This window comes from Bubalus kerabau, chromosome 15 (assembly GCF_029407905.1).
Source record: "Bubalus kerabau isolate K-KA32 ecotype Philippines breed swamp buffalo chromosome 15, PCC_UOA_SB_1v2, whole genome shotgun sequence".
Lineage (NCBI taxonomy): Eukaryota > Metazoa > Chordata > Mammalia > Artiodactyla > Bovidae > Bubalus > Bubalus kerabau.
Genome location: NC_073638.1, coordinates 53324607 through 53349713, shown reverse-complemented (window position 1 = coordinate 53349713; position 25107 = coordinate 53324607). Strand labels below are relative to the sequence as shown.

The 25107-nt window shown below is 53.3% G+C and overlaps 1 protein-coding gene across 5 annotated transcripts; it reads right to left on the bottom strand.

Annotated features, from left to right (window-relative positions):
• Nucleotides 1-7763: 7763 nt before the first annotated feature.
• P2RY2 (purinergic receptor P2Y2) lies at nucleotides 7764-22904 on the bottom strand. 5 transcript variants are annotated; one of them, XM_055549016.1, is made up of 4 exons: nucleotides 22602-22904; nucleotides 16903-17142; nucleotides 13934-14209; nucleotides 7764-9522 (listed from the first exon to the last, which is right to left on the bottom strand). In XM_055549016.1, exon 4 carries the CDS (start codon nucleotides 9516-9518, stop codon nucleotides 8385-8387), a length of 1134 nt encoding a protein of 377 aa, XP_055404991.1. In that variant the 5' UTR covers nucleotides 9519-9522; nucleotides 13934-14209; nucleotides 16903-17142; nucleotides 22602-22904; the 3' UTR covers nucleotides 7764-8384. The 5 variants fall into 5 exon arrangements, with proteins under 5 accessions (XP_055404991.1, XP_055404992.1, XP_055404993.1 ...); XM_055549017.1 differs by having other exon boundaries at nucleotides 16903-16994; XM_055549018.1 differs by lacking the exon at nucleotides 16903-17142.
• Nucleotides 22905-25107: the final 2203 nt, after the last annotated feature.

Genomic DNA, 25107 nt, shown 5'->3' with positions numbered 1-25107 from the left:
GCTGTGTCTGCTAGTAGAGGATAAAGCACATCTGCTTTGCCATGGAGAATAAGAATGTCTGCATTTAAATGTCTACAACTCCTTGCATCTTCTTCCAGCTTCTTCCTAGCTCATGCCTTGCTTACCCTGGGTTCAGCGAACGGTGAGATACAACGAGACAATTGGCACAGTCAGCAGGATTGAACATTGAGACAGTGGGGAGTCCCTGTGAGCCCATGGGGGTGGGTGGGCTGGAATGGAGAGCTGAAATGTCACCTGCAATAAAGAGCTGAAACTCACCCACAACGCCAGCAAACTTTTGTCATTGCAGATCAGTCCCCACCATCAGGAACACACCTGGAGCCAACAAGGCTTGGCTTATTACTTGCTGCAGCAAAGACTTCCCATCAGGGGATTCTGTGGGGTGTCTCCAAGGGGAAGAGTTAAGGAAGGGGTGTTTATAAGGTTGTTGGGGCTGAAGTGAGTCAAAGAATGGTCTTTGGCAGAGACTTATCAGAATTTTCAAAACAGGAAGCTGCTGGAACAGTCAGAGATCCTATGTTAAGAACACAGGAGAATTACTATTAAATCAGTTTGTGGTTTTCTCTTGGAACATGTGGGTCTAAATTAGAAGTCCCCAGCCTCCAGGATCTACTGATGATCTGAGGTGGAGCCAATATAATAATAATAGAAATAAAGAGCACAATAAATTTAGTACACTTGAATCACCCTCAAACCATTCTCCACTCCTGGTCCATGGAAAATTGTCTTCCATGTAACCAGTCCCCGGTGGCAAAAAGGTTGGGGACCGCTGCTCTAAATAAATACATGGGTGTTTACAAGAGTGAGTTTAATCTGAGATGGACATCACAGCTTGGTCAGGAACGGTTACCTGTTTTGTAAGTCAGATGTTTTGTAAACTGTGTTCCCAGTTTCAGTTCGCAGTCCTATCTCCATCTTACACACCCCAGCAACCTGGCTGCCAGCAAGAGGGTCATTTTCTTCTCTCTACTCCACGGGCGAGGGTCTGGACCTCAAGCTGCCTTTCAGCTGCTGCTGCGAACTCTGGCCACCAGGGGGCAGCATGGACTGAAGACCCAGAGGGGACTAAGCGCCGCCAGGCAAGGGAGCTGAACCAGTGCTCAGATTGAAGAGATAGGTCTGAAGCTCTGCACAGCTCCATTTGCTTTCCTTTCCTTCCAGGGATACCAGGAACGTGGAGAAAAAGGTGGAGGGAAATGGAGAGTGAGGAAGGAGGGAAACTGAAGGAAAGGGGATCCACAGAGCTGGCAGCTGGGTCCTCTGCCCGCTCCCATCTTTTCCTGCCATCCCCAAGCCAGTCTACTTCCATGTCCTGGTTCTAGTCTGACCTCCTGGCAGCCCCTCCTGGTCCTTCTCTTTCTCCCGCAGGTTGGTCATTCACCTGTGGCCTTTCTACTCCAGGGATCTATGTGGTACCTGCCGGGACTGCCCCTCCCCCTCAGCCTTCTCCCTCAACACAGATGTGAACACACACACACACACATTAGCACAGGCTGTGTGATGACTTTTATTTATTTTTTTTTTATAACAACAGATACTGGTATTATTCAGATACACAAGTGAGCTGACAAATTACAAGGCTAGGAATCATTTCCTGTTGAGTGGATCATGCTATGGTATCCACATTGCTAAAGTATGGGCATTATTTTGCAAAGAATGGTTACTGGGAGGAAAATTGACTTTTAATTTCCTCCCCCACATTTTGCAATTGATTTGGTCACAAAGGCTGGCCTAACAGCTTAATCCCATAATGAAGTGGGACTTTTCATGTGGCTGCTGATTTGGAATTTGGCTCCAGGACATAAATCTGAGGACACAGAGGGGTAGAATACCCACCTACTAAAGAAACCTAGAAACAACTGGGGTTAGATACCTTTTCAGTTTACTACCCCGGCTCCCTACCACCTCCTCTCTTGACTCTACAAGCTCAACACCTGACATCTCTGCAGTTGTGAATTCACAACAGAGTGGGAGTGGGGAGGGGGCTGGACAAGGGCTTTCCCACCCCCAGGCCAGGCGAAAGATGCTCTAGGAAAATCGCTGAGGGAGTCTGGGGTGTATCAGTTCAGACTCTCAGCAGGAAAGATGGGGCACAAACTGGTCACTCTGGGATAGTTGAATGAAGAGACTCTTACAAAAGTGTGGTCTGCAGTGTGAGTTCAATGCATGAGGCAGGGCACCCAGGGCCAGTGCTCTGAGACAACCTGGAGGGATGGGGTGGGGAAGGAGGTGGAAGGGAGTTCAGGATGGGGGACACATGTATACCTATGGCTGATTCATGTTGATGTGTGGCAAAATCCATCACAATATTGTAAAATAATTATCCTTCAATTTAAGTAAATAAATATTTTTTAAAAGGAGTCTGGCAAAAAAATGTGTGGTCTGGTGTTTGTGGGGACTCTGTGCAGAGTAGCACTGATGTCAGGTTATCAGAGCTAGAGACGCAAGGACAGCAAGAGAGGGCTGGGGCAGTCCTGGAGATGATCCGCTGGCCCCTTTCCTCCTCATCTTGCCCCACACCCAGAGGAGAGGGGCACCCCAAGGACGGGGAGCAGGGTCCTGCCAGCGCTGGGGGAGAGGAGGAGGAAGCAGTAAATTCAGTAGGCAACTGGAACTTTAAACTGGACTGAACTTTAGTTGTTACCCAAGAGTGACTCAAAGTTTTGGAGTTTGCCAAATATGCAAGTTCATGGATGGAAAGGGAAATTAGACATTACTGAGCAGAGAGCATCGATGCGAGGAAAGTAAAAGTTGTGTGTTTGTGCCTTACCGCACGCTCATTGTTCAGTAAATTTGGAAAGGAAGTACAATCAGTTCCATTTTACAGATGAAGAAACTGAGTTTGCAATCACAGAGCTGATGGTGGCTGAACTGGGGCAGAACCCTGCTCTTTCTGCCTCAGCTTCCCTGTGTCCCCCGACCTCTTCCTTTCCCTGAAGAGTGAATGGGGAGCTCGCAGGTCAGAAGCCAAGATACACCCACCTCCCACCCACACCACTCAGGCTTCTCCCCAGGATGCCTGCCCCAGGACTTCCAAGGTGAGTGATCCTCCCAGCAGGTACAGACCAGCACTGATGAAGGCAGCTGAGGCAGCAGAAGGAGCCAGAGAGCCCTGGTCTCATGTTTAGTCTCCGCATTGACCACTGCTTGGCCTCAGGCAAGGCACAGCCCTCTCTGGGTCTCCAGTCCCTCCATGCAGCCAAATAATCCCTGGGGGTCCCTGTCAAGAAGAAAAACTGATTCTAATTGGTCATGTCTCCCAGGAGACTCACATGCTGTTTCGCAGTGGTGTTTAGGAGTAACAGCCCCAGGAAGTGATGTCGAGTTTGAAAGGTGAGGAGCAGGGCAGGGAGGCCCAGAGGGTAGAGGCAGGGGAGATATTTTGGGGCACTGCCGGACAATGGTATAGGGCAGCCATTGTGCTGGGAATGAAAAACCCTTTTCTGACTTCAAGGGCTGAAAATAGTCATGGGTGAGCCCCTGGGAGTTGGCGTGGTCTGGTCCATTGTTCCTGGCTGGGATGGGGCTGGGACTGGACACCTGGCTGACTTGGAGCCAAGACAAGGGCAAGCCCTCATGAAGAGGCTTGGGCCACTGAGGGGTGGATGGGCAGAGCCAAGCTTGTTGCTAATGGGGAAATTGGAAACTGAGATCCAGAGAGGAAAAGGGGATTCACCATGTCACATGGCACAGCAGAGCAGAGGAGGATGAGTTTGGTTTGTGGGGCTTATTTCCCTCACCCTCACACCCTCCACCTCAAGCACATACCCATGGGGAAGGCAAATGCATCCCTCACCTGTCACCCCAGTCACTCCTGGCCAAGCTCCAGCCTCACCCCGCAGGAGGCAGAAGCGTGACATTCAGCTGGCTCTACTCCAAGGCACCGTGGGGTACCAGTGGATTCACTTCATCTTTCTGCTCACTTGATGCCAGGGGAGACCCACTGCCTCACTCTAGTTCTCAGAACTGAGGGCTCATGGGTCCTAGCAGTGCCTGGGGGAGCAGCTGTTAGCTGTGTCTTTGATGAAAAATCTAGGCTGCTGATGCCCTAAGTTAGGGAGAACTGGTGTGTGAGAGACAAGGTCTCCAGCCTCTACAGAGTGACCCAGAGAGGGCAGGCACATGGACTCAGGTCACACAGCAAAAACTGGCCATCCGTTGCCTGCTCTGGCCCAGCTCCAGGTTGGTCCTCCAACCCTGGGTCTCTGACTCTTGGATAAACCAAGGAGTGGCTACAGCGCCCTGGTGGGTACCACCAGTCAGGAAGAAAGGGCCAAGTCTTGCTGCCATGGGTGGGTGGGAGCCCTCCAGAAGACCAAGGGCATCCTGTTCATCCCCTTCCCACGGTCACTTCTCCCTAAAGCCCTTCCACAGCCCATCACCCGGACAAGGTTCTGTAAACACACACCAGCTCACGAGCCTGAGTGCCACCCAGTGCCGGGCAGGGCAGAGGGTGGTCCCACCCTCAACCCAGGATGGCCTGCTCCCTTCCCCCACATCCTGAGGAAGCCTCGCCCATAGGGGACACCCTATTGTTCACTGGCCGGACACACGGTCCTTTCCTTCAAATCACTTATCCCAGTGTGGTTATATATTAAATTATGTCAACTCCACAAAGGCAGGGGCCAGCTGGTTCGTCTCCATATCTCCGTGGCACAGTGCCCGATGTGTAAATGCTTATGTTCCAGCCTCTGATCTCAGTGCTTCATGTGTATTGATTCAGGCCTCCCAATGCCCTACCTGGGAGGTAGTGTCTCCTTCTAGAAATGAGAAAACAGAGGGGCTGCAAGATTCAGTGATTTGCCCAAGATGCCACAGCTGAAGAAAAGTGGAGACACTCAAATGCAGGTGGTCTGGGCAGAGAATTGGTGCTCTTAACCTCATCCTCACTGGAGCGTCTCTCTCATCCTGAATCACATGAAGGTTGAAGGGTTGCTTTTGCCCCGCAGGGACTGCAAGTGGCAGGGGACACTGGAAAGGGAACTACTCAGGGCATCGGATGGACATGAATTCAGTCTTGACTCCCCATTTACTGCCTATATAACCTGGAGCAAGTCCTCATCTCTCAGAGTCTGTTCCCTCATTTGCTAAATGGGAATAATACTGTCTATCTCACATGGAGGTAGTGAAGAAACATTACAATGGATGTAAGAGGGCCCTGTCTGGTGCCTGGAACATAGGTCAATACCTCGGTTCCCTTCCTTAGGTGCCTGACTCTGACATCCACCCAAATCTTCCATGACAAGGGTGATGGTAGAAGGGTAGCTTTGGTGGCCTGACCTGCCAAGACTGGAGTAGTTGTGTCTGAAGGGCATGTTACCCAGGGCCTTTCCTAGCCTTTGGAGGGTCAGAGTGTCCCTCATAGGCCCCAGGACAACTGCCACCCAGAGAAGAGACCTCTATGTGCCAGGGCCCCTGCCTCTGCTGCATGAAGCTTCCTGAGCTGAGCTGCTGCTGGCCAGTCAGCAGGCATTTCCTCCTCCCAGCTGTTCCCCCACTGCCCCAGTGCCCCAGGTCCCTGGCTTTAGCTCCCTAGCTCCGTCAGAGGCGGGAAGAGCTGAGGTGGTGGGGCTGACGGCAGGATTCCCACAGAGGCACTGACCTGCACGGAAGGGAGCGGAGCAGCTGGGGCGGTCCAAGCCCCTGGCGCACATCCAGGCGCCACGCTGACCTGCCAGGTGACCTTGGGCAAGGCCCCGCCCCTCTCTGGCCTTGAGTCTGCAGCTGAGTTGATAGTCCCCGGGGTCCGTCAGGGGCTGCGCCCTGTCACAGTGGCCTTCCGGAGTCAACAGCCCCAGGAAGTGATGTCAGGCTGAGGAGGTGGGGAAAGGGCAGGGAGGCCCACAGAGTAAGAGGAGATATTTTGAGAGCAGACAGGTCCCTCCACGTCACTGCTGGACAATGGTCTGGGGCCAGGAGTGGAAAATCCTGTTCTTACTTGGGCTGAAAATAGTATAAGGCAACATGGTCGGGAACCCACCCTCAAGGAGGGTGGTCTGCCCACTGAGCAGCAAGGCCCAATGTCCACAAAAAGGGGCCAGGCAGTCTGACCAGGGTCCAGAGATGGGGCCTGGGCCTGTCCATGGTTCCCTTAGGGTCTCCATTCCCCACCCCCACCAGAGTCGGCCACAGGATTGGATGGTGAGTAAACTCCTCCTGTCCCCTAGGTCCTGTGTCCTTAGGCATCTCCAGGCACTGGTTTCACGGAAGGCTTCCTGAGGCTAGGCCATAGTGTGGTCTCCATGTGCTGCGGAGGCTGAGTCCTCAGTTCTTGCGGTCTCAGGACAGCTGCTGGAGGGGTAAGTGGGCAGGACATGAAAGGAGTGGGGACCAGGGGAACTTCAGCCCATGGGACACAGTCCCATCCCCAACTGCAGATGCACATTCAAGGGCCCCCAAAGTCATGACGTATAACTCCCTGCCTCTGGGTCTGAGCAGGGCTGAGGGAGACAGAGCTCAGCATCAACACTCCTGGTCAGTAGAGCATCTCACCTGGGTAGAGGCTCCTTATAAACTGAGATGGGGTTCAGCCTGAGCAGCAGCTGGTAGGAAACTCAGGCCTGCAAGAAAGGTTCAAGGACAGACTCTAAGAGATCATCACAAAGATAATCATAGGGATCCCGGCTATATTAACAGAAGTATAGAACCTAGAATGCGGGAGGTGAGCACTCCACACTACTACGGGCAAGTCACCCACACTACACAATGCAGAGCTATGGTCTGGGTCATGGCTCATGACAGGTCCCTGTCACACGGGGGAGCCCTGGAGCTAGACTCTAAATAGGGCAACACTGAGGGTGCGGTTTTGACGAGGCAGAGTGGGAAGGGTGGAGAAGTCACCGGAGGTAGGTGGAGGTAGAGGGGAAAGCAGGCAGAGTGGGCCCATCAGGGAAGGGCTTTCCCAGAGGGAGAGAGAGATAATCCTTATTCTCGAAGTTAAAAGTGAGGTCAGTTTTGCCCTGCAAGTGAAAGTGAAGTCACTCAGTCGTGTCCGACTCTTTGTGACCCCATGGACTGTAGCCTACCAGGCACCTCCGTCCATGGGATTTTACAGGCAGGAATACTGGAGTGGGTTGCCATTTCCTTCTCCTATTCCTGCCCAAAGGCTAGAGCTAGCTGGCACCTGCACTTTCATGTTCTTCCCTGATGAAGTGTTCTTCTCGGAAGTCTTGCCACTCCAGGAGGCTTTCCCTGACGCACAGTACACAGCCCCAACCATTCATGTTATCCAGTGGTGTGCTAGAGAAACTTGTACCTGCTCAAAAGAGCCAGCTGCTAAATTTTCAGGCATTTTGCAAGGAGACTGATGTCCCACTGGCAGTCTGAAGCTGGCCCTGGTAGGATTATTTGTACCATAGCTATTGGCAGTGTTTACAAATCAGGGATTCCCCCCACCCTCTCTGGACAGTCAGTTAAATGGTTTAACATTTATCAGCACTTAATGGTTATTGCCATTAAATCCTAAACTGGGGGGACCCTAAGGACTGGGACCCTCTGTGGCCAGCAAAATCAGGCAGAAAAGTCAGTTAACTTTAGAGTGAAGGATGACCTGCGTGTATGGAGAGACTATTCCTCATATGAGACCACCCCTGAGGCAGCCTGTGGGAAGCCAGGCAGCAGCAGAGAGCAGGTTGGAGAAAGGACAGCAGTGTGCATGGCGAGAGCTTCCCAGGCTGTAACCCCATCCTCCAACTATACAATGGGGCCTGGCTCAGCAGTAACAATACCTTTAGTATCAGTCCCAGCCTCCAGATGACATCAGTTTATGTCATCATAAACTGTTTATGATGGGTTTATGACATCAGTTCTCAGACATGCATCCCTTGGACTGAGGGTACTCCTCAGAGCCAAGCCCACGATGGCACTCAGACCACTCCGACTCATCATGGGAACCACTGGCTCAGTCCTTACCCCTTACCAAGGTCCTCTGGTCAACTTGTGACCCCACCCCTCCCAGGCAGCTCAGGCCCAGGCTTGGCTGTGTGACCTCGGAAAGTCGCTTTCCTCTCTGGGCCTGTTTCTCCATTTGACTTGATTAGGCTGGAGCCCAGCCCAGGGACCCTGGAAGGCACAGCCGGGTATTTATGTGGGAGTCAGGCCAGGGCTGGCATTGTCCCTGAACTCCCTTCTTAAGATCTTACTCCCCACCCCGCACATACAAATGGTGACTAAGGGTGTGGGGACTGTCACGCTCTCTGGACCACAGAGAACAGTCCGAGGCCCACTCAAATGACATAGCACTGGGGTCACAGCTTCCTTGACCATCCTGCCTGAGTCGCTGATGGTCCATATCTGGGGAGACTGTCCCGTTTGAACAAGTCTACAGCCCCATCTCTTGTAAACTTGAACAGGGGTTCAGCTTTCTACAGCCAGATGTCCTTAGTGTCAGCGCCACTACCAGCCAGCGAGGACTCTGTCCCCCTGGAGTTCTCACGGCTGGCCGAGTCTTCTGTCCTGTTGGCGTCAGTTCCGTAGGACCTGTGCAGGCCCAGCCGGTGGCGAGCCTGGGTGGGAGGGGTGGGGTCTGTGGGTGGCTTGGCATCCCGGGCAAAGCGCACGAGCCTCTGCCCAGCCAGGAAGTAGAGCACGGGGTCAAGGCAACTGTTGGCGCTGGCCAGCGGCCGGGTGACCTTGTAAGCCAAGTTGATGGCGTCGAGGGTGCGGCAGCTGAGGTCCAGCGAGCGGAAGGAGTAGTAGAGGGTGCGGGTGACGTGGAAAGGCAGAAAGCAGAGGACGAAGACAGTCAGCACAATGGCGATGGTGCGCACGGACTTGCGCTTGGCCCGTGGCAGGCCGCCGGAGGTTCCGTAGGCCGGCTTTAGCAGCCGCCGAGCCATGAGTACGTAACAGACCAGGATGACCGCGAAGGGCGCCGCGAATAGCAGGCTCAGCATGACGGAGCTGTAGGCCACGAAGTGGCCGAAGAGCTCGGGTGCCGAGGTGTCATGGCAGATGATGCGGCTGCTTCGGGTGCTGGTGGTGACGAAGTACAGCACAGGGGCCTGGCAGGACAGCACCAGCACCCACACGGCGAACGCCACCCGGCGGGCGTAGCGGGCCCGGCCCCAGCGCAGCGAGTGCAGCGGCCGCAGGACGCCCAGGCACCGGTGCACGCTGATGCACGTGAGGAACAGGATACTGCAGTAAAGGTTGGTGTAGAAGAGGAAGCGCACCAGCTTGCAGAGCACGGTGCTGAAGGGCCAGTGGTCGCCTTGGGCGTAGTAGTAGACCAGCAGGGGCAGGGAGGCGGCGTACAGCGCATCCGACACGGCCAGGTGGAACATGTACGTGGTGGAGGCGTTCCAGGTCTTGAGGCGGCACAGGAAGATGTAGAGCGCCGCGGCGTTCAGACACAGCCCGAGCACGCACACCACGCCATAGGACACGGGCAGCAGCACGTACTTGAAGCTCTCGTTGAAGCGGCACTTGTAGTCCAGCTCATCCCCATCCCACGTGCCATTGGTGGTACCATTCCAGGTGTCCAGGCCTGTGGCCATGGCCCTGAAGGGAAGCAGGGATGAGGGTGGGGTGGGGGTGGAGAGAACAACCATCAGGGTCATGGATGGCCGGGGACCCAGCAGGGAGGCCTGACACACCCGCCTGACCCAGGCCATGAGGGACTCCAAGTGACCACAGACACCTCCGTTAGGATCTGACCAACCACATTCAAGGCTTTTATTGCATCTGATCTGCCTCTCTCTGTGGACACAGAGGGCCCAGAACCTTGGAACCCTGGGACCTTAATGAGATCCCTGAATGTCAGGATCATATAATTCTAACAATTTAAAACAAGGGTAGGCAAACTGAGGGACAAATCCAGCCCACCAGTCTGTTTTTGTAAATAAAGCTTTATTGGAACACAGCCATGACCATCTGTTTATGCAGCACTGAACAGTTGTGGCAAAGACCATATATTCCTCAAAGCCTAAAATACTTAGCATGTTGCCTTAAAATTTTTGTGTGTGTGTGTGTTTGAGAACTTCAGGAATAGAGTCCCAGATCTAGGATTCTGCCTAGGGCAGCTCATACCTTTCTGGAGGCATTAGGAAGTTCTTTTATTTGGCCTATCTTTCCACTCTCTGGGAGGCTCTGGCCCTGTGCCTAGTATTTTGGCATTTGAGGGAGTTTTGTAAGGGTCTCCCTCTTTAGTTATTCAGTCACCTCTCGGCAAATGTTTTTTAGGGACTCCTATATTCTGGTACTTTCTGCATCTGTAAACAGCAGTCCTGTTCCCTGGCCTCTGAGGCCACCAGATGGGGCAGTGACCTTCCTGAAGATTGCAGGCAAGTCTGGGGTGGAGATGGGAATGGGGGTAATGGTGAACTTCTGTGGGGCAAACTTAGCTTCCTCCAGGCCTGCCCTGCTTCTCTCCACACATCACCACCACCTCGACCTTCTCCTTGTTCCCAGTGAGCATATAATGCAGCTATGGTGCCTGACCACCCAGACAGAGAGCATCTGGAGATCAGGATGCGACCTTACTCCTCTCCCCATCCCTCCAATGTAACTAAGAAGAGCTCTCTCAGACTATCCCAGTCTGGAGGGCAAAGATGTGCCCAAAGGTCTCAGAAGGCAGGCTGGAAGTCATAGCAGAACTCCCTGATTATGGGGCTGTGCAAGTGGCTCCCTAGTGAGTGCAGAAGGGCTTGTGCTCTGTGTGTGGGTGTGTCTGGGAGGACACAGAAGGCAGATGATGTGTGAGTCCTCCTCACGCTGAGAATCTGGGGCTGTATAATCCCTCCTATTTTGGAACCCCAGGATTCTGAGAGGCTGGAACTCAGAGATTCTGTGGGGCCAATGACATTCATTCCCTTAGACGCTGAGATTCCTGCCCAGCCAGGCCTCCCAGAAGCAGCTCAGGGCCCATGAAGTTGAGATCAGGGCGGCTGAGGGACAATTGGCTTTTCAGCTTCCTTCTTTCCCCATAACCCTCCCTCCTCTATCTTCCCTGCCTGCTACTGTCAGCAAAGATGCGACGAGGAGGCAGGGAGCCTGTCCTCATGACCTTGTTCCCACAGACACAGGTTCCTCCCCAAGGAGTCAGGGGAGATACAGGATGAGAAGGTACATATGAGATCAGGGGCCACTGGCAGAGCCAAACTGCTAGGACCCCTCTTGACTCAGGAACCAGCTTTAAAGCATTTCCTGCATCCTACCCAGCTCCTTGCAGCCGTGTCACCTCCACCCTTGCTGCTGGAGCCCCTGTATCAGTCTGTCTCCAGCCTCAGTCCCTTCCATCCAGAGAGATCTTTGGAAAAGAGAATGTCATTCCTCTGCTGGAAAGCTGCTGTGGCTCCTGTCTGATCTCAGGAGAAAACCCAGCTCCTCAGGCTGGTACCAGCGGTTTGTATAACCCAGCTTCTGTCACCGTCCGCATCCCTGTGACCTGCCGTTTCCTGAATGCACACAACACGTTTCCCCTCTCAGCCATGCTTCACGTTACTCCTTCAGACTGGAATCCCTGCATGCCCCGCGTCTCCATCTGTTGAAATGACAACTCTTTATCCTAATCCAGTGATTAGGAAGAAGCTGGCCTCTGGACCCAGGCTGCCTTTTTCCCCTCATTTGTGAAATGAGGTGATCAACAGAAGCTATGTCACAGGCCTGCAATTTGTTTAAAGCCTTTGGAGCCACGCTTGGCACACGGTGGGCACACTGTGTTACAGGCTTTGAGGCTCAGCTCAGCTGTGGCTTCTCCTGACCTCTTTGGGGAGCCCTCTTAGGCCACAAGCAGAGGAGCAACAGAAGGTCCTGGAGGTTGTGGAGCAGGTGAGTGTGGTGGGCCAAGGGAGTGGCACCAGGCCCATGCTGGGGCCAGGCCTGGGGACCTCATGAGGGGAGAGGTCTGAGAGCTGTTTGGGAGGGAGTCTGGATGGAGAAGGGGCCAGGACGCCTCAGGCTCAGAGGTCAGGAGGAGAGGGAACTCAGTGTCAGACACGGTAAGTGTGCGGTGCCCCAAAGGGGTGTCATGGGCTGTGGAGAAGGGTGAAGGCTGGGATCACCAGATCTGAAGCACTGAGGGGTGAGCAGAGGTTGCTGGCTCACAGGAGCTGCAGAAGGAGCAGGGAGGCCCAGGTGTGAGACTGAGGATCTATGGAGGGGCCACACTCCCCCTGGGGACACTGGCTTGGGGTGTCCAGCTCTGCCACAGAGCCCTAGGTGACAGCAGGAATTTCCTGCCCTCCTGAGGGTCAGACCTCTCAGGTGCTGAATCCCCTGGCCTGGTAGCCTGTGGTACCAACACTTCCCTCATTAGGTGCTGTGACCACTGGGCATGCTCAGGGCACCCCCCACCCCAGCCCCACCTCCACACTGCTGCTCTGCTCCTGCCCTGGTGCTGAGGCCTGGCAGGTCTCTCCTCAGAGCGAGGGTCAGGGCCTTCATCTTCCCTTCATGTCCCCATCTCATAGCTGGTCACAGAGTTCCTTGGTAATTACTCACGGTGGAGTCTCGGACACTGACGCAGGGGTGGAAACTTCCATAAGTCTCTCATGAACCAAGGGAGCTGCCCTTTCCACCTGTTTTAAGACATCCTGGCCTCCACCCTCCCAAGGCAGCTAGGGACTCTATCACCGCAGCCCCTGTCCAGACTGACCCCGCCTGCCCTCTCCCTCCACAGGCCAGCCGACCAGCTTGTGAATACAACTTCCCTCTCCACCCCTCTGACCGGCTCCTGCTTACAGAGCCAGCCAAGTCCCCAGGCCTCTCCATCTCCCCTTCCTACTGCCTCTCCTGACCCCTGATACCCTTGGGGCCTCACTCCCAGCTGCCCGGGACCAGCTCCCACCTAACTTTGTCCAGCACCACTCAGCTACCCCTCTGTGTCCAGTTCTGGCTGGCCCTGCCCTCGAGAGCTCTGAGTGTGGTGGGAGCTGTGAGCCATGTGAGTGCCCTGACAGGCTTCTCTGCCTTTGTGTGTGTCACTGTTCTTTCTGTCTGGAAAGCCTTTCCTGACCCACTCACACAGCACTCCACCCATCCCTCAAGACTTCTCAAATCTCATCTTATCTCCAAGGCTCTTTCCCTGCATCACTAACCCCACAGGGCATTCCATACATCCTGCTGGGGATTTGTGTCTCCACCCTCTATCCCAAAACATTCCAGGAACTCCTATCTGATTCTTTTCTCTGGCCCTGTCCTCCAGCTAAAGGCCTGATCCAAAGCAGGTATGACATGAATGAGAGAATGAATGAATGAGTGAGTAAAGCAAGCACAAGAGGCTATGGGAGCCCAGAGGAGGCTAAGGTTTATGATATTGGTCTCCTTTCAGTGGACAATGACACTGAGGTTCTTTCAGCGGAAAACGACACTGAAGGACTTCTCAGCTGCTGACCCTAGGTGGCCAGGGGTCACACCAGCTCTCCAGGGGCCCAGTCCACCTGAGGCCTGTTCCTGCCCCAGGCAGACTCCTGGACTGGGTCTTTTTCAAGAACCCTGCTCTTCTCTGGACAGAATCAGGGAAGAACCAGAGGGAAGAAACTGGACCCAGGCATTCTGAAGATGGGTCAGCTGTCTGATCCACATTCCTCTATCTGACACCTCTCTGGCTCGGGTCATGGGGTCAGGAGCTCCTGATTCTGGACTTCCACCCTCTTCACTTTGTAGGGACCAAGTCTGGGTTGAGCAGCTTCCCCTCCAGCATCCTCACTTCATTCCTCACCGCATTCCTCAGCAGATACTGCCATAGAAGTTAGGCTACTTGTTTAAGGTCACACTGCCAGGTATTGGAAAAACTGGATTTGATACCCAGGGCTGTCTGGCTCTGAAGCCTGAATTCATCACAGCTTGGGATGAGGTAGCAGGGCATGGATCCCCTTGATTTACCCCAGGTCAGTGTATACACATGCACGAACCTGCCTGCCCCAGCCTCCCAACTTCCCAGCCAGCAGACCCCACCCTCTCGCGCCCATACCTGACCAGACCCTGCTCTTGCTGTCAGGATGCTCAGCTCCAGCTCAGGTTCCTCACTCATGAATGCACAGGCCTGGACCGAGCTGCAGGGAGCTCTGTGGGAAACAGGAAAAACAGGTCCTCCAGCCTGGGGCCTCGCCCAGCTTCCAGCATTTCTCAGGGCAGGCAATGCCGTGGGCTCCAGAGACAGGGAGGTGGGGACAGCTGGGGCTCTGGGTCACAGGAAGTCAGCTAGGATGAGCCTTCCCCGGGCTGCCTCCTCTGCGCCAGCCCTGGTCTGAAAGAGGCAGAAAGTGACCAGGAGTGCTTGTTCCGGTAGGCAGGAGTGTCCTCTGCCCACTCTTGCCCCTAACTGTTCCCTTTTAGCTCACATGTTGTACAGGTGTTCCCAGGAACCCCCTTTCACTGGAGGATGGCTCTGCTGGGGAGGGTCTCCCCCATATCCTAGAGAGCTGAGCTGAGCTTCCAGTGCCCCCTCCCTCAGTCCCTGTCTGTGCTTCAGCCCCACAACAGGAAACACTCAATATCCTGGCTTCCCAGTATGCACTCAATGGTACTGTGGCCAACCCAGTTCACCTCAAGCTGAGTCTCTATCTGGGATACCCTTCCTCCGTCATCCCACCACTAATCATTCCTCCAGAGGTGTGGTAAACACACATGGACACACACAGGCACACCTAGATACACAGAGATGCAGACAGTCATATTCAGACGTACACACACAGAGTGTTAGACAGCCAGAGCCTGGACAGCCTTTAGAAATCACCTTTGCCAAACTCCCATTTGACAGAGGAGGAAACTAGGGCCCAAGGGTTCACAATGAGCCAGAGACGGAGCCAGGACAGGCACCCAGGTCAAGATTCTGGCCCTGGTTGTATGTCTTGCCTGGGACCCCTCCCACAGAGCAGGCACGGTGCTTCAGTGAGGGGATGGTGACTGGTGGAAAAATGACTCTGTGTGGGCAGGTCCCAGTGTCCACCAGAACCTCAGACCCATCTCAGAGAAAAAGAACATTCCTTTTTCTCCCAGGTTCACTTCCCTGCAATGGGGGACCAGGGTCTGAGACAGCTGAAGCCAGGCCCCCAAGCTGGAAGCCCATGCAAGTGTGGGGAAAGTGGAGAGAGGCGGAGATGGGGGAACCATGGGAATAGGGCAAGGGGAGGGGGACACCGGGAAAGGCCTTGGACCACGATTTTCCCAGTGCACCTTGCCCAGGAGTCTCAGGCTGACATGGGCCAGCCGGCTGGTAGTCGGGAGTCTAGTGACAAGGTGAAAAGAGTTCTTCACCTAGGGTCTCATCCAGGCTTCTCCTAAGGAGATGCCTTCACTGAAAAGACTAAGGTAGAACATCTTGCTTTCTCTGGACAGGTGGGAGATACTAGTTCTGCTATGGGACTCTTTCCTAGTTCCCAGCTGTGGGACTCAGACAAGCCTCAGGTCTGCAATTTAACTCCCATGGGATCATTCTGGCCTTATTGGTCATTTATTTATTTTTGGTTGTGTTGGGTCTTTGTTGCTGCATGCAGGCTTTCTCTAGTTGCAGCAAGTGGGGCTACTCTTTGTTGCACTGCACAGGCTTCTCGTTGCAGTGGCTTCTTTGGTTGCGGAACTCGGGCTCTTCAGTAGTGGCAGCACACAGGCTCAATAGTTGTGGCACACAAACTTAGTTGCCCCAAAGCACGTGGAATCTTTCACAACCAGGGATCGGACTTGTGTCCCTTGCATTGGGAGGCAAATTCTTAACTACAGGACCACCAGGGAAGTCCCCCTCTCCTGCTCTTTGGCTTGGTTGTGTCTTTTGACTTGACACCCCCCAAGAGTCAAACTCAGTTTGGGGGTAAAATGACCACTGCCTCCTAGATCCTCTCTTCCAGGAAGCTCCCACAGTTTTTAGTGTGAGGGAATTAGTTCTGATTAGTTCTCCACCAGAGGGAACACGTCTTACTGGCAAGGCCAAGATCTACTCTTCCTGGTAGTTCCCCACTGTGAAGCAGCCATGATGTTACTGTACTCATTGTACTCATGTTTGTTAAAAACAAACAAACAACAAAAAGGCAAACCAACAAGGCCCGAAAGGGTAGCCCAAGATCTTACCCAAGGTCACCGATAAGCCAGGGGCAGAGCAAGCCTGGCATGCAGACTCACTACCTGCCCCCTGGACCTGGCTCTGCCTCTCCCCCTCACCCAACCTGGCTCTTCCTCATCCTGTCTTTCTCTCTGTGGCCCCAGGCTAGTGAGCCCAAAGCCAGGAAGAGTGGCTGGGGCAGTTCCCAAACTGGTTACAGATTTTTCAGGGTGGCTGGACAGCATTCCAGCTTCTCCACTCTGGTGGCTCTGGAATGTATTGCCTGCTTGCCACCCACCTGGCTGGCCCTGTCCAGTCCAGCAGGGGAAAGTGACCTGTCATCATTCTGGAAACTCCTGCCTTTGCAGGAGGTGAGGTGCTGTGAAGGGAAACATAGGCCCTGGACCCGAACCACTGAGGGGCAGTGGAGGGCACTGGGCAGGGGGGAGATCCCAGTTCTTCCATTCCCAGCCGTGGGAGCCGGACAAGCCTCAGCTCCACAGCCTAACTCTCAATTTCCTTGCAATCTAAGAATAGTACCTGCCTCGTAAGTTTGTCAAGATAACTAAAGGAGATGATTTAGATTTTGTGAAATAATTAAAAGAGTTATGATTTTAGCAGGTGAAGAAGGTGGGAAGGATGCAGGTATTCCAAGAAGATAATAGGGGCAGGAAATGTGTGGTATGACGGGGAAGCCTGGTGGGCTGCCGTCTATGAGGTCGCACAGAGTCGGACACGACTGAAGCGACTTAGCAGCAGTAGCAGCAGCATGGGCAGAGTAGCAAGATGACAGCCAGACTGACCACAGATCAAGGTTCTCACACTGAAGGCCATCCTCAGAAGGGAGAGCAACCTAGGCACCCCCAGCAAGACTTAGACCCCACCACACCCCTTCACTCACTCACCCTTTACAGAGGCTGCCATATCTGCACCTCTGTCTGTGTGGGGCGCTTGGGGACTCTGAGGTGGGTTAGACCCTTCCATGATCTTGAGCTCACTGTCAAGGTTGAAGGTGGAGGAGAGAGGACAGGGGAAGATCCAGAAATAGTCAATGACATCTTAGGGTGATCAGGGCTGAAGGAGACATGAGGGCCCCTAATGGAAAGGGGGTGTGGTCAGGGAAGGCTTCCTGGAGGAGAGGACACCTGTTTTGGAAGATAGGTAGGAATTTAGGTGGGTGGAGAGAGAAGAGGAGCAAAGAGCAAAAACTGGGGCAGGTGATCCATAGTATTTTGGGAAACTGTCAGTTATCCCTATGGCTTGGGGCAGAGGGACGGTAAAGAGAGGGCAAGGCTGAGTTGGAGGACAATGAGGAGCTTTGGAGTCATCCTCTGCTGCTGCTGCTGCTAAGTCGCTTCAGTCGTGTCCGACTCTGTGCGACCCCATAGACGGCAGCCCACCAGGCCCCGCCGTCCCTGGGATTCTCTAGGCAAGAACACTGGAGTGGGTTGCCATTTCCTCCTCCAATGCATGAAAGTGAAAAGTGAAAGTGAAGTCGTTCAGTCGTGTCCGACTCTTAGCGAACCCATGGACTGCAGCCTACCAGGCTCCTCCGTTCATGGGATTTTCCAGGCAAGAGTACCGGAGTGGGGTGCCATTGCCTTCTCCCAAGTCATCCTCTACCCTCTCCCAAATGTCCTCCCTGGGGCTGAAGGCCCGTAGGTGCCCAGCTTTGCCTGGTACGCTTTCTGCATCACAAACACTGGGCCTGGTCTGGGGAAATAGCTGAGGGGTAACCTCAGATGTTATCAGCAGGTGCTATTGCAGTGTGATGCCTCTCAGCCTCCTCTGGAGGCCCTGGGTCTCTGGAGCCCCTTCTGGAGTCTCTCTCCCTCTTGGGAGTCCTCAGGATCCTGACTGTGGGGGCCACCCACTGGCATTGAGCTCAGAATATCTGAGTGTGCGGGTCTCAGAGGTCAGCCAAGCTGGTTCTCCTGGCTTACAGATCAGGAAACTGAGACCACTTCCTTAAGTGGAAGGGCCTTATCCAGATCTGGTGTTCGAATTATTTTCAGTGCGGGGTTAAGTTCCCCCCAAACAACCTCCAGGGCAAGACTCTAAACCAGCTGGCCCACCTCTGACACAATCCAGCCCAGTACTGAGTTACAGAAGTATGCTGCTGACCTGAATCAGCTCAGAACCATAATGCCCTGGACTCCACCCTGATCCATCATACCCGAAGGCCTCCAGCCACCCTTAAGAAGCAAGAACCCTAGGTTCAGGTTCCAATTTGGAACATCCATGCTGTGCAGCCTTGGTCAAGTCAGTTCCCCTCTCTGAGTCTCAGGTTCTTCATTGATCAAACAGGGAGAATTACTGACACATAAGAGCTCTCAGGAACCCTCTGCTCAAGAACCAACTATAGCTCTCCATGGAGCAAGACCTTCTTTTTCTATTATAACACCTACTTTCTTCTGGTCATTCACTTCCCCAACACTCACTGGCACCTTCTCTGTGTCCAACCTGTGCTGGGTGATGTGGACAGAAAAAAAAAAGCAGGCCCAGCCTGGCCTACTCCTACAACTGACCTCTAGGATGAATACAGAGGTGAGGAAGGCTCCCATAGTCAACCTCCCCACATCAGGGCCCAACAGCTGGGAGAGGCCAGGCCTGAGGACACAAAAGTAGCCTAAGCAGAACATGTGGGTCAAAAGGTGCACCAGGGATTTCCTTAGTGGTCCAGTGGCTAAGACCCCGTGCTCCCAATGCAGGGGGCCCAGGTTCGATCCCTGGTCAGGGAACTTATCCTCGGCCTTCCCTAGTAGCTCAGATGGTAAAGCATCTGCCTGCAATGCAGGAGACCTGGGTTCAATCCCTGGTTTGGGAAGATCCCCTGGAGAAGGAAATGGCAATCCACTCCAGTATTCTTGCCTGGAGAATCCCGTGGAAAGAAGAGCCTGGCAGGTCACAGTTCGTGGGGTAGCAAAGAGTCGGACACGACTGAGTGACAAAACATGCACACGCACAGGGATCTAGAGCCAGCACGACACAACTGAAGATCCTACATGCCTCAACTAAGGTACAGAGCAGCCAAATAAAAGTTAAAAACTAAACTTTAAAAATGGTGCACCACACAGACTCACAGAAGGAAGTTTGGGAAGAGGAAAGATTTCACCAGGAGCAGCGCCACCTCCTGTCACCCAAATCAGCAAGGTTTCTCCATCCCTGTGGACAGCCTGAACAGATATTATCTTAGCAGCAGCTGGGTCATCAGGCCACAGGCAAGAAATAAAGACATATTTTCCGGAAGGAATTCAAACTTCCCTTAGCCTGAAAAGTAGAGCCTCACCCAGATGGGGATTCTGTCTTGAATGGGGAAGAAAAAGCTAGGGCAGGTGGGCAGGAATCCCTGCTGTCACCTTGGCTTTGTGACCTTGGGCAAGGTATTCTCTGAGCCTCTATTTCCTCATCTTCAAAATGGGGGTAATAATTTCTCCTTCACAGGGTTAAAATGAAAGTCGCTCAGTCGTGCCCAATTCTTTGCAACCCCATGGACTATACAGTCCATGGAATTCTCCAGGCCAGAATACTGGAATGGGTAGCTTTTTCCTTCTCCAGGGGATCTTCCCAACCCAGGGTTCGAACCCAGGTCTCCTGCATTGTGGCCAGATTCTTTACCAGCTGAACCACAAGGGAAGCCCAAGAACAGAGGAGTGAGTAGCCTATCCCTTCTCCAGAGGATCTTCCCGACCCAGGAATTGAACCGAGGTCTCCTGCATTGCAGGCGGATTCTTTACCAACTGAACTATCATGGAACCCAGTATATTTCACAGGGTTGGTGGAAGATAAATTAGGGACTTTTATAAAATGTTACTGGTAAGCTGTCTCTGCAGAGAGGGCACAGGGAGAGGAAAGCAGTCAATAGTTTAAACGCCAATAATCAGCGCCATCCCTCACTATTGATCATGTTCTAGTATTGTCACAATGCATTTAGGTCTATGAATATCACACATCTCGCCCAAGCATTGCACTTTACACAAGAGAGAAAGCCCAGAGATAAACCCACACACCTATGGTCACCTAATCTATGACAAAGGAGGCAAGAATATACAATGGAGAAAAGACAGTTTCTTCAATAAGTGGTACTATGAAATCTGGACAGCTACATGTAAAAGAATGAAATTAGAACATTCCCAAACACACAAAATAACTCAGAAAATGGATTAAAGAATTAAATGTAATGCAGAACACTCTGAAATAAATTACAGCAAGATCTTTTTTGACCGACCTCCTAAAATAATGAAAATGAAAACAAAAATAAACAAATGGGACCTAATTCAACTTAAAAGCTTTTGCACAGCAAAAGAAACCATAAACAAGACAACATACAGAATGGGACAAAATATGTGCAAATGAAGGAACTGACAAGGGATCAATCTCCAAAATATACAAGCAGCTCATGTAGCTTAATGTTAAAAAATCCAAACAACCCAATCAAAATATGGGTGGAAGAACTAAACAGACATTAGAAAACTGCTAATCAAAACTACAGTAAGGTATCGCCTCACACCTGTCAGAATGACCATCATTTAAAAAAATCTAAACAATAAATACTGAAGAGGGCGTGGGGAAAAGGGAATTCTGTTGCACTGTTGATGGGAATGTAATTAATACAGCCACTATGGAGAACAGTATGGAGGTTCTTTAAAAATCTAAAAATAGAACTACCATATGACCCAGCATTCCCACTACTGGGCATATACTCAAATAAAATCATAGTTCAAAAAGACACATGCACCCCAATGCTCATTGCAGCACTATATACAAATTGAGGCTAGGACATGGAAGCAACCTAATGTCCATCAATAGATGAATGGATGAAGAAGATATGGTACATATATACAATGGAATATTACTCAGCCATAAAAAGGAACAAAGTAGTGTCACTTGCACAGACAGACAGACCTACAGGCTGTCATAAAGAATAAAATAAGTCAGAAAGAGAAAAACATATACTGTCTATTAATGCTGTTCTGACCACGCCCTGCACACAAACCTTCCATGGCTCCCTATTTGCCTTCGGGATGAAATCCAAGTTTTCATCTTGTACACCCTGAGTCCTGTAGTGCCTCAGGACACACTGTTAGGACAATCTGTGCCACCCATTCTGATGGCCTGACCGGTTTCCCCTTCTTTATAATGATGTGGAGCTCCACTGTAGACAGGCTTTCCCTGGGGAAGCTGGGGACAGGGGACAGGGCTGAGGGGCTGCTGCTGCTCTCCCAGTTCAGCTCAGTGCTGTGCAGGATCCTGGCAACACAAAAAGGAGTGAGATCCAGTTCCTGCCCTCCAGGGGTTCTGAGACCTTGGGAATGAGAAGCAGGAGACAGAGACCTTAACAGTTCAAGGTAGAATTAGGGCTCTAAGACTGCAAGGGCCCAGAAGAGGCTCCAATCCAACCTGGCTAAATAAGGATGGCTTACCAGAGGAGGGGGCATCTAAGCTGGGTAGTTCTCCAACTGAGGAAGATGAGTAGAAGGGCATTTCAGGCAGTGAGCATAGACTATGGAATGGTCCAGAGGCAAGAAAGTGACTAGCATTTGCAGCAGATTACATGCATTTAGGAGGATGGAAAGTCAGGCAGGAGAGGTGGCTGGAGAGGGTGGCAAGGACCAGCTCTCAGAGGCCTTGAGTCCCAGCCCAAGGGGCTCAGATGTGATCCAGTGGAAGTTCTCTGAAAGTTTAGCCAAAGGAGCAAAATGACTGGGATTTGAATTTCAGGAAGTTATCCCCCAGGATTTGATCTTCCTAACCTCAAAGAGTGAGCCTGCCCAAGAGGACACTGGTGTTGAGCATGACCCACACGACAGCTCCTTGATAGTCCTTAAGTTCCACATCACTATTATTCCCCTTTTACAGATGAGGCTCAGAGAAGGGACATGCCTTGCTCAGGGTCACACGGTGTACAAGGCATGATGGAGGGAAGGTCTCTGGGTCTCCAGAGAGCTTTTAGGGGGCCCTGTCTGCTCAAAGACTCTCTTTCCCAATCATTTCCACCAATAGACAGCTGAGACTTTACCTGGGCCCCACCCTGGCCCTCAAAAACTCCCATTATTCCAGCCAGATCCAAAACAAAGTGGGCACTTCAGGCTGTGAGCCCAGGGAAACTGAGGGTGCGTACTGGAAGAACAGCTGCCATCAGCCCCAGAAACCCCAAACTGGCATTTCTGGTCCGCAGCAGGGCCTGGCCCTTGGGTCTGGCTCCTGAGGGACCCTAAGCCTGACACTGGGAGCCCTCCTTAGGGAGGTGAGAGAGGGCACTGCCTTTCTCCAGGCTGACCCTTCCTACAGCAGCCCGCCAGATTAAAAGTCCCCAGACAGAGGCTTAACTGTCCTTCCAGGCCACTGCTCCTCGCGCCACCCACCCCCCAGCCCCAGCCCCGCCCCAGTCTTGCCCAGGCGAGGCTGCCACCCAGGGTGCCCCTGGAGAGAGGGGGCTCGGGACCTCCAGGGTTGGCCTGTCTCTGGCTTAGGTCCCACGCTGCGGGGGCGCCCGTACCGGAGCACAAACACAAACAAGTTCCATAGGTTCAGCTACCCGACTCCGCAGGCGCGCACGCTCTCACCCAGGGACACACACATTTTCCCGAATATGCGCACTCACCCGGGGTATCCGTCCACATTACCCGCGATCAAACTCCGGTGGAGCCCGAGCTTGACCACGGACCCGCCGGAGCTCTCACAGGGGTTTGGAACCGTGCCTTCTCTTGGCCAGCCGCGCGCGCGCCGCTCTGCCTGCCGGGCGCCGGCCGAGTCGCCACCCCGCGCGCACCCGGGCCAGCCCGCCCGCGGCCCTCTCTCCGCCTGCTGGTCCTGCCGGCGGCCCGCCCTCACCTCGCAGGGCGCTCGTCCTCACGCTGTGCCCCGACCTGGCTCCCAAGTGCTCGCGCCACCGCGGGGACACACGTGCCCGAGAGCCTCACCCGCCCCGCCCAGCTCCCCACACCTCCGGGTCAGGCCGGGGGCGGGCCGGACTCCGGACAGACCCAGGCACTGCCGCCGCCACCTCCTGCCGGGGACAGACACTCGGCTACCCGCTCGGGAACAGTGCAGGGCCATAGGGTGCTGCCCGGGCAGGGACGGGCGGCGACTGCCCTACCGCCTGGGGACCGAGGCTCCCTGGCCTTCCTCATTTGGGTGATGAAAGGCTTTCAGAAACTTTGCTAAAGTTTTGCAAAGTTCAGTGTCTCTGTGACCGCTGTCACTGCCCACCGCGAGAGCTTCCAGAGAACCTGTTCAGGGACCTTGCTCAGAGCACTGGCCTCCCATTGCCCGCGGGGAGGAAATCTGGGCGCTCAGGGTCCTGACCCTCCAGTTTTGGCAAGGAGAGTGAAGGGAGCCTCTTGTGCTCTCTCTGTGCTTAATCTCAGCCAGAAAGAGTCAATGGAAATTCCTTAAGAACAGGTTTTTTTTTGGTCTGTCATCTTGAGCTACTTCCCTTGAGCTCCTTTTCAGACTACTCTGGCCACACACATTACTCTCTTCTCTGCCCTCAACCCCATTCGGAATGCTCCTGTAGCCAGGGACTCTAGTCTGTCCCTTTCCTGAACTGTGAGCTCCAGGAGACCAAGGACCAGTCTGTCTGCTGTCTTTCTCCTGGTCGCAGAGGCCCCAGGAGTTGCTCAATACTTGTTGGAATGCTTGAATGAATGAATGAAAATGACCACCACCCCCTTCTCATTCTGGTCTAGGCTTGGAGAGTGCAGGTTCTGACTCAGCTTCAGCACTGACTCTGGGAGACCTTGATTCAATTCCAGCCCTTTGGGGGCCTCCTTTTCTGTGAAATAGAGGTGATCACAGTCACCCTTCCACCAGTCAGTGTTGTTCTCTGTGGGGCTCTGGACAGTCAGTGTCTGGACCAGTGCACAGAAGGTCTGTTTCTGCGGCCGAGGAGCTTGCCCAGGGCCCTGGGACCTTGGGTCCTGCTAGGTCCCACATCAGCTGACTGGGCCTGGCTGCAGTCTTGCCAGGAGTGGGAATAGGGTGGACACACAGCTCTGTGTGGCTGGGCCGCCTCGGCAGTGCCCCAGGGACCTTCACCCAGGAGACACAAAGGCTCCTTGTCCAGCCTCCTCCATCTATTGTCCGAGTGGATCCATGCAGCTTCTAAGGGGCTAGGAATCCCTGGGGCCCCTACTTGAGGAGTCCAGGCCTTGGGGTCTCATTGTAGGGAAAGCCCCCTGGACACTGGAGACCTCAGCCAACCCTCTTCTCGCCTCTCCCATCAGATGCCTACTGTAAATGCTATTTTGGCCCAGAGAAAAATTCCTTTGGTATCAGTATGAGGACCCAGGGCTCTGCCTCAGGTTCCAGCTTACTGGAGGGTGGCCAGCCCAGGGCTCTGCTCCTGCTCTGGTTCAACTTGCTCACTTTACAGCAGAAAAACCTGCATCCCTGAGACCCGCGGTGTCTAAGCTACCACACAGGTAACTTGGGCCTGAGGCACAGACAAAAGAGATTTGCCCTCGAACCCCACAACCAGCTCAGGTCCCCTTCTGCCTCACGTCCTTTGAAGCTTCTCTGAGCCTCAGTTTCCTCTTCTGCAAAGTGGCAGTAATGATTCCTTTCTCAGTGGCTCATCTGAGGTTCTTGTTTCAGGGTTTTGCCCATCATCCCTAGTGGCCTAGGTGTGAGGGGTTAGGATGCCCTTCTGTTGAGGGGTTGGAAGTCAAGGTCTCCTGATATCTTCCCCTGACTTTCTCCTCACTGGGCTTTGGAGATCATCAAGTCCACCAGGTTCCAAATCCCCTAGCTAAGTCTCCTCTACTTACAGCCTAAGGAGCCGCCATCCCTCTTCAACCTGAGCTCCTTTGCTTTTATCTTTGTATTTACTTACATTTCCTTGTAAGAGTTTGATGAACCATTGATCTGACCAGGAACTGAGGCCCCATGAGTTCCATAGCAAACCCCACCCAAGTCCCCATTATGAATGAGTAAAGAAAGAGCATGGAGGGAGGCTTCCTGTAACCATGCAGCCAAGGCAGGCTGATGGAGAAGGCCCAGACACGTCATGTTCCCCATGAGGAGAGGGGACCAGGAGAGGAGGCAGGGAGCAGGGTTCCATTAGCAGCAGCAGGTTAGGATGGGGAGGGCAACCCCAGCAGCACTTC